Here is a 13,960-nt window from a genome sequence, read left to right as displayed (position 1 = left end):
ACTGATCTGAATGTTCTCTAACAGAGACACACTGTAATCTTTGCCTGTGTTCGATCTCGATGGATCGATCTTGTAGAACAGAATGATGATGAATGGTTGATGGTTGGTGATGTCCTTATCATAAACAGTAGGAGGTCAAATCTGGTGACAAACATCTAAAACAGTTTCTTCCACCTTTTATTTGTCTCTTGCCTGACATCTTTAACATCCTTTGTTTTTTCTGTACTCTTCTATAACTCCTCTCCTCTCCTTCATTCCTTCCCTCCATCTTCCACTTCCTTTCCTTCCTCCTCTCTCTCCTCCCGTTCAGGAGAGGGGGAGCTGGCAGCTGCTCACTACCAACAAGCTGTCAGACTTAAACCAGCGCATTATGTTGCCATGGTTAACCTGGGCCGCCTGCTACGATCATCCAATGAGAACAAGGAAGCTGAGTCTTGGTACAAGAGGTGAGTAAAGTCATAAAAGCATATAGCTATATCTCAGCTGCTTTGATCTTTGACCTCCCAAAAGGACAAAAGCAAGAAGGAAAAATAATCATCAGTAAATCTCCCCCCAGCCTTATGGGAAACTCTGAAATAGTCAATGAACAGATTATGTCCTATAAGAAAATCAGAAAGCAGTCATCAATAATCCAGTCTTTTAATATTGATCTTCTAATTCATTTTCCACTGGTCTTGAAGCGAACACACAGATATTAAATTAATATTGATCTTCTCCTGCAGCTCCCAGGAAAAAAGCCAAAATGTCTGAGAAATTTAAAGGGAAAGATCCTGCATGTGATATTTTAGCATAGAATAATCCACATTTGATTATTTTGGTATCATTACCACAAACAGAGACTAGCACTAAGTGGTATATTTAAAAATCACTCCTTTATTCACTCATTCACTGCTCCCTACAGAACAGATGCCTCAGTGGGAGGCAGAGCGGTTTTCTAGTGTCAAAGTGTCCTTGAGGAAGGCACTGAACCCCTAACCTGGTCCCAATGAGCAGATTTTCACTTTGCCATCAATGTGTGTGAATGGGTGAAGTGTTATAAATCACTCTCAGTAGTTAGCGGTCTAGAAAAACACTGTATAAATGCAGTGCAGTGAACACTAGCTGGCTGTGTGTACACAGCATTTTTGGCGACTGTTCTGGCCTGTTGTGAGTCAGCCTGTGAGGGGCCGAGCTGGCAGGCATGAGGGGTGAATTTTAAAATCACATCAGGTTTTATTTACTCAGAATGAAAGAAAACAATTTAGGGAAATACAACAAAGAATAAAAACCTACTTTTACATAAACTGACAGACTAAACCACTCAGCTCACTTAACAGAGACAAAACTGCAGGAAAGTAGTTATAGAAACTCAAACACTATCAATAAAACTACAAACCAAACCAACTAAAACTACAACCATGTATTGACCATGATCACCATCAATTAAACCTGAACACTTTATTTAAAGTGGTGGTTGTGACCTTTTGACTTTTGCCTGCAGGGCATTGCAGGTGACGAGGAAGGTCGACATCCTGACTCCACTCGGAGCTCTGTACTACAACACAGGTCGCTACGAGGAGGCCCTGCAGGTGTACAGAGAGGCGGCCACCCTGCAGCCTGACAGCACCGACATCTGGCTGGCTCTGGTGAGCACACACACACACACACTCTCTCACTCTCACTCTCTCTCGCTCTCTTTGAATCATGCAATGCCAGGATGTGTGTGGTATTGGAAAGCTGCCACATCCTGAATATTCACCAAAACAACATCTGCTTGGACTTTAACACTTTGCCAAATCCTGAAAAAACTGTTTTCTCATTTCGCACTCACTCGTTTACACACACACACTTGCTGACACACTGTATTTGTGTCCCAGGCTCAGGTCTTAGCCATGGCCGGTCGTACCAAAGAGGCAGAGAAGATGACCCTGGACATCATATCCAGAGAAGGCAGCTGTATCGAATGTTACCGCCTCCTTTCTGCCATCTACAGCAAGCGTGGCAACTACACAGAGGTGTGTGTGAGAGACTGTAAATGTGTGTGTGTCTCATATCCTTGATGTCTGTTGCACAGCACATTGAGACGCTCACACTCTGGAATGATAAACTCTCAGCAGGAGACAGTTTCCGTGGAAACTAATCACCTCCGCTGTACATCAGACCAGCGGCCATTTGCTGGTGAGCTGCTGCCACTCATCCTCCTACTCTGTTCTATCGCCTCCATCAGCTGCCTGTCTGTCTGTGACCCGGTTTCACAGTAAATCTGAATTCTGTGTAAATAAAATCCCCAGCTCGAGTTCATCAATAGAACATAAGTGTTCCAGCAGGAAGGGAGGAGCTACTTCCACTTGGACATTTCTTTGTGCAGCATTATAAAAGAAATAACTAGCTACAATCAGTGTGCCTGATTGTGCTAGTAAAACATCCACAGCATGTGATGCTTGCTGCATATGGGATGCTGCACAGAGCTGCCTGTGTGTGGGTGTGTGTACACCCCTCATCAGTTTGTGCACGTGCATCCACTCTGGTCATTACTCTGACCAGTGTGGGGAAGAATCATTTAGACTGTGTCAGATTTAGGAGGCTCTATTTAAAGAATATGGTGGAAACGGAATATAATAATCGTAACTTTATTTTTAAAAACAAAACAGAATGGACAAACTTAACACTGATGTTTGATGTTTTTCACACATTTCACAGCCACCGTAGTTTCTCCTTCACACTAGAAAGGAGAGGGTGAGGCGAGGGGGTTGCAGTCAGGAACTACCATGTTTCCACAAACCCAGAACAACAATCCAAACATTGGCTCTAGATAGGACTTTTTATGTTTTTTGTGAGTTTCATAGCTACTGTACTTTATCCTTCATGCTTGAACTGGGTGAGGCGAGTGGTATTCAGTTGGTTGCAATCTGCAAATCCAACACATTGCACCTTTAAGTAAAAGTATAAAAGTATTGAAAGCAAAATGTACTTAAAGTAGTAGGTCATTTATAGTACTTTCTGTAATATGTTTTGATTATTATTATTGATGTATTAACACTAACTATAACTTTATTTACTAAAGTGAAGTTCCAGTGCCTCCAAATGTTACTGTGTGAGCAGCAAGAAAGGAATAATAGACCATGTTTGCATCTTCAGACACACACACAATCACAAATTGCCTCCCTCTCTTTTCTTTCTGTCAGTACTGTTATGTCTCAGAGACACATCATCCTCTTGATCTCTGTTCTTTCTGTGTGCTTTGTCTCCTCTGCATCATCTGCTTCTTCTTCTCTTCCCTTCATCCTTCCCTCCTTCAGAGGCCTTCATGGTTCAAAGTAGGAAGAATTGAAGGTTGTTGTTTTTTTGCAGATCCTGCTGTGGTTTGTGCTCTAAACCAGCAGCGACTCTCAACAGTCGCACCGGGAAAAACATTTAAACAGCACGATGCCCAACTCTTGAGTGGAGGGGATTTTTCCATGCGTGTTTGTGTGTATTGACTGTGTGTGTCTGTGTCTGTGCCAGGCTCTGGATGCTCTGGATCGGGCCCTCCAGCAGAATCCCAGTGATCTGACAGTGAGAGCAGAGCTGTATTTCTCCAAAGGAAACCAGCTGAGAGAGATGAACCAGCTGGACCGAGCCTTTGAGGTACAGATCTCTCTCTCTTTCTGCTGTCCTTGCTTTAAGCGAGTACACATCATCTACAGTCTGTGGCTGCTGATCAGCGCAGGTAATGTTAGCAAACATGGCCTGTAGCAAATTACATGCACTGCTCACGTCAAAGTGTGTAAATGATATTCTAGTTCCAGTGTTCAAGTAATTTCTTAGGTGGAGACAGATCAAACTTGTAGACAGGGCCATTCCTGGCTGTTTTGGAGCTTCGACTGAGCCAGGCATCGACTGAGAACCACTCATTTTAACAAGAAAACAAAACACTACCATATTTCTGTCATTTTTCATGTGAACAGCTGAATGCAGCACTGTAAATGTCCTTATTCTGTTTGGTCCTTGAGTGGCTGTAGACCAAAAAAATCTATACTGAGGCCACGTTTTATGACATCGAGTGCTTGAAATGCTTTTCTTCTCAAAGCATGAGGGACATCTGCTTCAAGTACTATCTGAACACAGCCTGCCCATGAGATGTACCAATGCTGGTTGTTACATCTGTTTTCTGACAACTGGACACACAACTGAAGCTCACACTAACCTCCTGCCCTGAAGTCATATTCAGCCCATTAAAAACAATGCCAGTATTGAAGTGAAGGTCCAAGGTTAATGCATAAACACAGATATCTTACAACGTAACAGACTATCACATTCTCACATCACATTATATCATTCAGTAAGCTATTTTAAAAAATAAGCAGTTAGCACCTTTTGAGTAGCTGTTACAACACGAACCTTCAGCTGTTAAATCATAGTTCATTCCCCTCCACTCCCCTCTTAATGACAGTAAGGGTCACTTCGCCCTTGACAGCGGCTGTTTGGAACAACTGTAAACATTTTTCATTTCTACAATGCCGTGACAGCATGTCGTACAAACTAGCTCTGCTTGAGCATAACCCAACACTAGAGAGTCACAATCTGGGGGTGTTGAAACCTGAACTCTACAGGGTAATAGCTCAGCTTACGTTATGTGTCTTTTGTCAGGGCTCACTCTTACTATTCCTTTTGGAACAAATTCTCTCCTGTTGAGTTTTATTAATTGCAAAGACCTTGTGTTTGATAGGTTCAAATCTCAAATCAATTTCCACCACAACCAAATTCGTTTTTTCTTTCTACAACGAAGCCTTTAAAGCGGCGTCAAGGACAAAAACGACCTCTGCAGCTAGACAAAATCATCAGTGCATGCATAGCACAAATGAGAAACACAGACTAGTCATTTAAGTGGAGATCATGTGGCTGCGGGAACAAAGTTCCTGCTGAAAGGAGCCTTTATGCACCGGGTACCTATAATCATGTTATCAGCCTCAGCTTCAGCTGACTGTGAGGAGGTAATTGTTGGAAGGTTTGAAGAATAGTGTATGATGGCATTGACAGGTTCAGCTACGCTTGTTCTCTGTTGCCGCTTCTCAGTGGCCATAGCATATTTACCCGTAACATAGCGTGCATCGGCACAGAAATGGAAAATGTTCATATTATGTTTGAAAATAATCTAACGCACCCTGATGTGAGCTGGAAGCATGACACAAATAAAACTCCCACATCCAGGTCGGGTTTCTTAACTCTAAATCTGAGCCCTAAATGATTTTCAGGTGCTTAGTGTGTGCATATTCAGTTCCAAAACACAGTTTGTCAGTGCAACTGAAAGTTTAAATGGACTAAAAAGAATGAGAAGAAAACCTGCTAAGACAGCTCTAATGACATAACAACCATCGAAGACATCCAGCCCATTACTGAGATTACTTTTAGGGCTGCCTCGGCCTGCCACCCTTCACTTTCACTTTGAGAGTTACCATTCAAACAGACGTGTTGGCACACTGTGAATAACTTGGCTGCAGAGCCATGGCACAGATCTAAATGATGGATGTTTCTGGAAGGTGCTTTTCCTGCACAAGCCTTGATTGGCTTCCTGAGAAAAAGGTCCGAGAGGGCAAACAAACCGAGGAGACTTTCGTGGGAAACACAGATGGAGTGGAAACAAGACAGGAAGAGCCGTGGAGGTCATCTAAGGTCAATGTAGCTTGAAAAGGAGCAGTGTTTGTGCAGGGAAACTACTTCATTAGTTGATACAGATAATGGTGTGATGTTGTGTTGTTTCTCAGTCCCCAAGGAGCAAAACGAACACGAAACATGTTTGATGTGTGCTTTCAAACTGGTTTATTTTTCTGTTTTTTGTCTCAAGTGTGTCAGAGCAGAAAGTCTGTACTGCTGCTTCAAACATGCACAGCACCGCCCCAATCCCTGCAGATAAGACACATAAATAAATGAGGCGCAAATGCTGAGGGTTTAAATACTGCAGGCTGTTTCCTCTGCCGTTTATTGATCAGATTCTGGCATTGAGAATAGAATACATCTTTTAAGACTTGATTTAAAGAGAAAGGTTACCTGTTTTTATAAGGTTTGCAAAAGTAGTTTATTTAAAAAATTATTAGGAGTGTATTCATAAAATCTAAGCAGACAGTTTAAATGCTTTTTGATGTGTTAACAGTTGTGGTCTTCTGTATGTAGGAGACTTTTCCTGAAAAACCGAGATACATTTGCAGTGGAAAGCTCTAACCTTCCCTGCTGGGCCACTAAAATCAATTTGTTGCATAGGATAGAAGCCGTGGCTAACAGCTGCTACTATGAGTGAATGAATTCAGAGACTTGTGGTCTAACATGAAGTGTAATGATGCACACTGTGTGTTTTTATGTGTCACATTTATTTTCTTCTGTTTTATGTGTGTAAACTCAGTGATTCTTCATACTCTATACACACACTACTGTGCATGAACTCCTCCCGTGTGCTGCAGACACAGATGAAGGACCTGGCCAGCGTGCTTCTTTCACTCTATACAGCCTGTGTAGACACAGTGAAAGACCTTGGTCCTGTATTAGAAAAGTAAACCGTTAAAACAATTAAAGAAAACACTGAACTTACCTGAAAACTTACCTCTGCTGAAACATTCACAGGAAATAATCTGCTCAAAATCCATTCAAATTTGACACATACACATAACCTGCAGTTACTGTTTGGGTTAATTGTTTAGTTTCTCAGCTGTTCTTTCCTGTTGATCCTTCTGCATATAAATATCCATAAAATATGTCACTTAGTCAGTATACTCTGATAGAAAAGGGGGTCCCATGAAGCAAAATTGTTTGGGACCACTGCTGTAATGTTTTTTTAATCACTCGATGGAGAGGAGCTGACATCTGTCAGTTGTGTTGCAAAATGATTATTAGAATTATTATTATTTGTGTTATTATCTGTGGAATACTAGTGTATACAGTGGTCCCTCATTTATCACGGGGGATACGATCTAAAAATAACCCGCAATAAATGAAATCTGCAAAGTAATCAGCTTTTTTTTTTACAATTATTATACATGTTTTAAGGCTGTAAAACCCCTAACCACACACTTTTATACACTTTTCTAAGACAGGAATTAACATTTTCTCACATTTCTCTCTTATTTAAACACTCTCAAAGTTCAAACTTTCGCAGATTTAACAAAAATAAGTACAATACTATATTAGTAAATTAAACTAAAGATCAAAACCTGTTTTCAAGCCCAAACATTTTTAACAAATTTAATTTTAATGATCAATCTACGAGGTTTGACACATGAGAAATGATTACCAGTAACTCACACGTATTTCCTCTGATGGTGCAGAACACAATGTGCGTTCATACTGTACTGTACGCTGTAAAAAAAAGCATGCAAAATTACACACAAAAAAATCTGCGAAACAGCGAGGCCGCGAAAGGTGAACCGCGTTATAGCAAGGGCCAACTGTAGTACAAAATAAAATGCCGTATGCGTGACGTCACAAGAGCCGCTTTGAGGCTCAGTGTGGTGGTTCTTGGCGCCACCATCTTGGCAGTCTTGCCAATTCCACCTAATCTAAAAATCAGCAAAGAAGTGGGTCATCGGTGGATCTGAGGCAGGCCGAATGATGCCCGGTTGCTCAAACAAGACGCCTGTAATGGCACCCACCTGTCAATCAAGGCAGCCATGCTGTTAATTCTGCATAACTCTAAGCCTTAATAGTTTGAGTAACTGCAGTTTTTGGCACTTCTGTATTGACTTCCCTTCACAGCCATGGAGGTTGCTGCTTGGTAGCAACTCTTTAAGTCACAATTGTTCCAGTTTTGAATCAGTCATGTAATCAGCGTCTGGAGACCAGTTCACTGTGCAGTGATTCATTACTGCTCAGCTAAGAGGCGGTTTGAACCATTTTTAGACAAGAGTCACTGATGAAAAACACTTTGACATTTGATACAGCTCAGATTAACTATGTGCAGTTCTACTTTGTCCAGAGTCATGGTGAGACTGATAGCAATTGCACATGGCATCAGTGTCATGTGTCTGTATTCAAATCTCCACCCCACATATAAAGCAATGCATACATCACTTCTCCAGTGTTTGCATATGGCAGTTTGACATCATACATTAAGAACATATTCAAATTCTTCAAATGTGGTTTGGATGATCAGATTTTCAAAGGTTCTTTGGAGTGTTCTGAGCTGGCATCAGATCACAGTGTAAATCCTGTTGTTGTTCCTCGGATAAAGGTTGTTCTGCCTAACACTGACACCAGACTGTTTTTGTTTTTAGAGCTACAAGCTGGCTGTGGAACTCAAACCTGACCAGTCTCAGGCCTGGATGAACATGGGAGGGATTCAGCACATTAAGGTAGCAAACAGAACTTCATTTCTAAAGTCCAAACTTGGCAACAGTGTCCCGCACTGTGATAAGTGAAAAAAAAAACGTTTTATGCGCTTTGCTCTAGTCAAAGGGAGGAACAGGTATCATGGGACATTTTGCATATTAAACTCCAGACAAACATGCAGATACATAAACACATCCAGGCCATCATTATCCACAGTTCTTGCTTTCCATAATTACCGTATTGCATCATTACTGTGTGAGTGAGAAAAATGTTTGTTGTGATGATGATACAGAGTCCCCATGTGACCCTGCAAGGAATCAGCTGAGATTCTGTGTGTGTCACCCTAAAAATGACTACTGTGACAATAAACTGTTGCATATTATCTCACAGTAGGGACAGACCTTCTAGCAGCCAGCCATTTTGCCATGAAGTAGTAGGTAAACACAGGTCTTACCAGTGATACTGACTAAGGTTCCATTCCAAACAGAGTCAGGCTGCTGCTGTGGTGCATGTTGGCTCAACTGGAAAGTCTCTGCTGGACTTAATGGAACTGAACCATAGTCAGTAGGAAATACCTGCCTTGACCATACTACGGTGTTGAGTCTTTGGTCTTTGTGAGATCTAGGACCACTTTTCTAAGGTCTCATCTCGAATCAACTGCATTTTTACTCTCAGGCTCAGACAAAGAGGACTCAGGATTTAATTTCAAGACCAGTCAAGATCGCAACCATGGCACTATCACTTAATTGCCTTGTGCATTGTCTGATTTATTTGTAATCTGTCTTGGTCTAGGCATAGTCAAAGTTTAGTTTAGTTGGCCTTGACTACGATACTGCCCTTACTATTTAATGTCAAAATGGGAAAATGGCTGTGAAAAAGGTAGATTTGATCATTTCATTAGTTCATACGTGGTTGTTTAACAGCACAGGACAGAGGCGTGCCTACTCAGGTACAGTACGTGCCAGTATTTTAAAAACAACAAGAAGCTGGTCATTCTAGTTGATTTGACTGCATACCAACACGTTCAGCAGCAGCAGAGACTGTGACACACAGTTCATGAGGGCAATGAAAGTGCTTAAAAAACCCTCAGTGCTCAAACTGCTAATAGCTGATTCAACATACATTTTACAGTGCCAATTAGAAAGATTGTCTCTCTCTGATCTTAAACCTTAGTTAGACTATGAAGTTTAACCTAACCTAACCTCAAAGATGATGTAGTGGTATTGTAGTAGCAACGTTGATTCTCACACATCATGTAGTCGTGTAATATACTCGACTCCAGTAATTTTACAAGAGAGTAGAAATGCAGTCTAATAGTTTTTGACGTGTTTTCTCTCGTCATAACGTTCATGACGAGAGAAGCACTGTAATATCTTGTAGCATTCATTTCAGTTCAGTTAAACTGAACACATTGTTTGTAATGTGTGTAATCTCTTGTGTGTGTGTGTGTGTGTGTGCAGGGAGACTATGCAGCAGCCAGAATGTACTACCAGCGAGCCCTGCTTCTGAGCCCTGGTTCTAAACTTCTGAAGGAAAACCTAGCCAAGCTGGACCGGCTGGAGAGGAGACTGACAGGGGGGGCATAGACCACCACGATTCTCCAGACGCTGCACTATCCAGGGCACAAATCAGGGGAGTAGGACACTGCCCGTCCCCTCCGGAAGCCCAAACACCAGCCCCCAGGCTGCTGGATAAAACAGACCTGGTTAGTAAGACGACCTGCCTGTGTGAGAGCAGAGGAGGAAGGTCGACCTGCAGCGTGTTCGGAGGTGTACCCAGTGTGCTGGACTCAAAGAGACTGGTCGAGCCACAGAAGCCTTTCCTGGAGTAAGCAGAAGGGAATGGCTGGTTGGAGACCACTGGGAGCTCCATGTGTCTCCCCGTCTACATCAGCTTTACTTCAACATGCACATCTGCTTCTGACATTTGTGTTTGATTGATTTGTTTTATTTAGGTTTATGTGAAGTCATTTCCTTTATGGCACTTCATCACACGCATTATAATTCAGTCATCTGCTCTGCCTATGAGTACTCTTCATATATTTACATTAGTGCAGTGAAAGTGTGGAAACTGTTTTTATTATGAAGGGAATGAGCAGCTTGGCCATTCGTGACCTTTGGGAACTGTTTGTGTAAGAAAATAATCCAAACTCAAAGGTCCACTTGCTAGCTATTCAGAGCTTTCACCTGCGTGGTCCTGTTCTACACAGAGACATGTAGTGGTCACGCAGAGAGTCCGTACAGTCACAACAAACTGGAGGTACAACTTGCAGATGCTGAAAATAAAACTGATCTAAGTCAACGGCTCACATTCCACCACAGAAAACTTGTGGTCATTCACATCCAACACCGACCAAGAGGTGGCACAGTGATTGTTTTGCAGGGTTGGGGAAGTCGCTTTGAAGATGTAGCTCATGAAGCTACCAGTTACTATGCTTTAGAAGAAATGAACGTACAGCAACACTACACTTTCGTCTTAAGTAGTAAATTTACAGGACAGGTTGGCTACTGGTCATGCTCTCACTCTGTACCATACTTGATTTTTAAAATAGCTACACAACCCAGATGCTGCTGATTTATTAAACTAGTACCTCTGATGACTGACAATGAAGTTCTGAGTCAAATCAAGTCAAGTCTGAAACTTGAAAGTTGATATGATATGAATCAAAGTTCATGTGGGGCATTACAGCATGATGCAGCTACATTGCTTCACTAAACCCGCACCATCCACAGACTCCTGGCTGCCGACAGCACATTAACCAGATACGACAAAGAACACAGTTTTATTCTTATTTAAACCAGCGAATGTAAAGGTCAATGGCAGATAAACCAGAGTTTTTTCATGTTTAATTGTGATAATCTGAAGCACACTCTTTCCTCCTGCTCTTTGAATTGGCTGTCGTGAGATTGACAGCACTGTATCTGTTATCATGAAAACGATGAAATGAGGAACCAGCTGCATTCACTGGAGAGACGCAGTCAAAAGCTCCAAAAAGCTGATAAGTGGACCTTTGAGTTTAAATTGTATTTTGAAATGTTGAAGGGAATGGTTTGACACAAGATTTATTTTCAAGCCTCTCTGTATTAGAGCATATCAGTGAATATAACAGAGAAGTTTCAGATTATATGATTTATTAGAAATATTAGAAAAGATCAATAAGAGCTACTTTCTCCTTAGACATAAACTATACTATGTTCATCTGACCTCCATTTCCAGAACTGGCTACAGTAGAAGACCTGATGTCGAGCCTTCTGCGAGCATAATAAGCTAGTGTGTGTGCTCCTGTGTGAGGAGTTGAACTTGTGGCTTTATGCGTACATTAACCTCTGAAGATTGCTGTTTAGTTGCTTGCTGTGATTTTGTTGACAGTGATGTTGATTGTGAATGAATTTTGTTGTGGAATGACAATGGGATGAAAATGAAGTGACTAGTGCAATGACTGACTTGCACCAAGAAAATAAAGTATATGTTTTATTAAATGGTGTTTGGAGTTTTACTGTTGACACCTTACCTATAAGACCTTTCCACTGTGTAGATGAATTAAGACGTTTAGAATACTATTCCAGCCTTGTACACACAGGCGAAGAGAGAAGCAAAGACATTTTTTTTTAGTCGGTGGGTCGTCGTTCAGATGTATTTGGTCGGTTATCTCATTGTCGAGCCATCTGAACTCAATCTTTCTACTCTGAGGAGGACGGAAGCATTGCTTTTTTTACTTTTCTTACACTGGGTGATGCGAATCAAACAACTTGTCATCCGCCAAATCAAACGAAAAGTCTCTCAGTTGCGTGCTATCTGTAGAAATCTTTTCCATTTTTCTATCTGAAAATAACATTAAGTGTGAAATTATGCAGCATCTGAATTTCTCTCAAGCTATTTCTTTCCTTTTATTCTTCACACAATGTGTACAACGTCCAACAACATTATCGCCTTTGAGAGATTATATGCCGTTACCACATTAGAATGATCTTTTGCATTCTTTGCGTCCCTCATATAAGTCACTACTTTCCTAAATATTATGAATTAGGTTAGTAATAAAACAGATAAAACCAGCATGATGAATCAGTATTGGCAAAGATGCAAATCTGCAGTTATAACTGTCAAAATGTAAAGCATTGTTTGAAAAATAAGCATGAGAAAAACCTCAAAGTCGAGTCAATAAAGCCGAGTGGAGTGGCGTGGATCGCTTAACGTGGAAAAGCATTCACAGAAGGAGAATACATGAAGGAGGAGGCTTTCCTCAACAGTGCAGAGGTTTTGTCTGATAGACTGCCAAATGCAGACATCATCATATCCTGGATTAAATAACTTGAGAGGAGCATTACTGAACTGGTGGAAAATGTCCACATAGAGAAAACTGTGCACTGACAAATACACTAATGTTCAATGTGGCTGAGCCTTAAAGGCCCACAATCTATCTATCATTACTATAAACTACGTCAAACTTCCAGTAATAGTATAATAATCCAATGAAAATAAAAATAAAACACCAGCATGTTAACATTGTGAACACATTTCTCAAGCCTGGCTGCTAGTCTCGCCTTCAAATTCTTTGTACAGGGTCTTACAGAGGTATTTGGTGTTTTTCAACAGCTTTTCTATCAACCTATTCCTCTGCACGACATTCTTGGCTTCGAGCACAAATATTAAATGTTGACTGAACGTGACCACCCTGCGTGTTTATTTTCAACTGCCTCATATCCTGAACTGAGCAGAGAAATTGGATCTGTTTCAGCATTGTGAAGGAGCTCCATAGTCCCACCCATCAGGGCTTAGTTTAGTGTTTCATAGACACCCAAACAAGAGAATCACTGGATGGCTGTGGCGCACACCCAGCACTGAGAAAGCATGCCAGAAATCAGATTTGCCTAAGACAGAAGCCTCTCAATAAACTGTTCTTCAAAGCCAGGAGAGGTCAACTTCCTGAGGCAAACAGGGGCAGAGAGAGAACACTGTACTGGGGGTGCTGACCCCTTGCTGTTGTCCACTGATATATTCATCAAGTTTATAAATTACCTAATTGGCAAAATCCCAGGTATGTCATAGACCACAATTTGGGAACCAAATTATTTTTTATTCAGCCTTTGAGGAGAAAACTCACAAAACGACTTTCAGAATTTTCTACTGATCCTAAATCTGAATTATATCAAGAATGGCAAAAGGCAGCAAAATGATCAGTACTAACATCAACAGCATTTTTGGCATACATACAAGTCATTATGTCTAGGGCAAGTCAAGTTTAAGTCTCAGTGTCTTTATTTATAGATTGTAATTTCCACTGACTATAACAGCAAGACTGCCTGAAACAGTCTTCCATCAACAGGAAAACAAACAGAGAGTGTGGATTCTAGTCTCTCAAAAACAGATTTCAGGCTGAGGTAAACATTCAAGGACCTGCCAACCCCCTACAGATAATAAACTAAAAGAATGAATTCGATGCAAATGTTGTTTTACTTCAAACTGAAATTTTAGAACATGCACACGCATACAGTGTTCTTCCCAACTAACTGCTTCTTTCAACAATGAAGTTGTCTGAAGGAATGAGGGATGGAAGGTAGAGAAGAAGAAACAGACAATGCAGAGGAGCTCAGGGCCGATTTAGGGCAGAGATAGCAGAGATAGAAAGAGGAGATCAGCATGGAGGTTCATAATTTATTCCTGTCCGTCTCAGAAATAGCTGTGTCAG

General features: G+C 41.2%; 1 protein-coding gene across 2 annotated transcripts in view; it reads left to right on the top strand.

Annotated features, from left to right (window-relative positions):
• Window positions 1–11,296, top strand: part of tmtc1 (transmembrane O-mannosyltransferase targeting cadherins 1) — a 125,011-nt gene extending 113,715 nt beyond the window's left edge. For both annotated transcript variants that reach the window (XM_027272057.1, XM_027272058.1), the window contains 6 exons: window positions 311–446; window positions 1,481–1,625; window positions 1,857–1,994; window positions 3,484–3,606; window positions 8,220–8,297; window positions 9,735–11,296. In XM_027272057.1, coding sequence (XP_027127858.1) covers window positions 311–446; window positions 1,481–1,625; window positions 1,857–1,994; window positions 3,484–3,606; window positions 8,220–8,297; window positions 9,735–9,860 — 746 coding nt within the window. In that variant the 3' untranslated portion in view covers window positions 9,861–11,296. The remainder of the gene's footprint in view (window positions 1–310; window positions 447–1,480; window positions 1,626–1,856; window positions 1,995–3,483; window positions 3,607–8,219; window positions 8,298–9,734) is intronic.
• The last annotated feature ends 2,664 nt before the right edge of the window (window positions 11,297–13,960 follow it).

This window comes from Larimichthys crocea, chromosome XX (genome assembly GCF_000972845.2).
Source record: "Larimichthys crocea isolate SSNF chromosome XX, L_crocea_2.0, whole genome shotgun sequence".
Classification (NCBI taxonomy): Eukaryota; Metazoa; Chordata; class Actinopteri; family Sciaenidae; genus Larimichthys; species Larimichthys crocea.
This window is presented reverse-complemented; position numbering and strand designations above follow the sequence as displayed.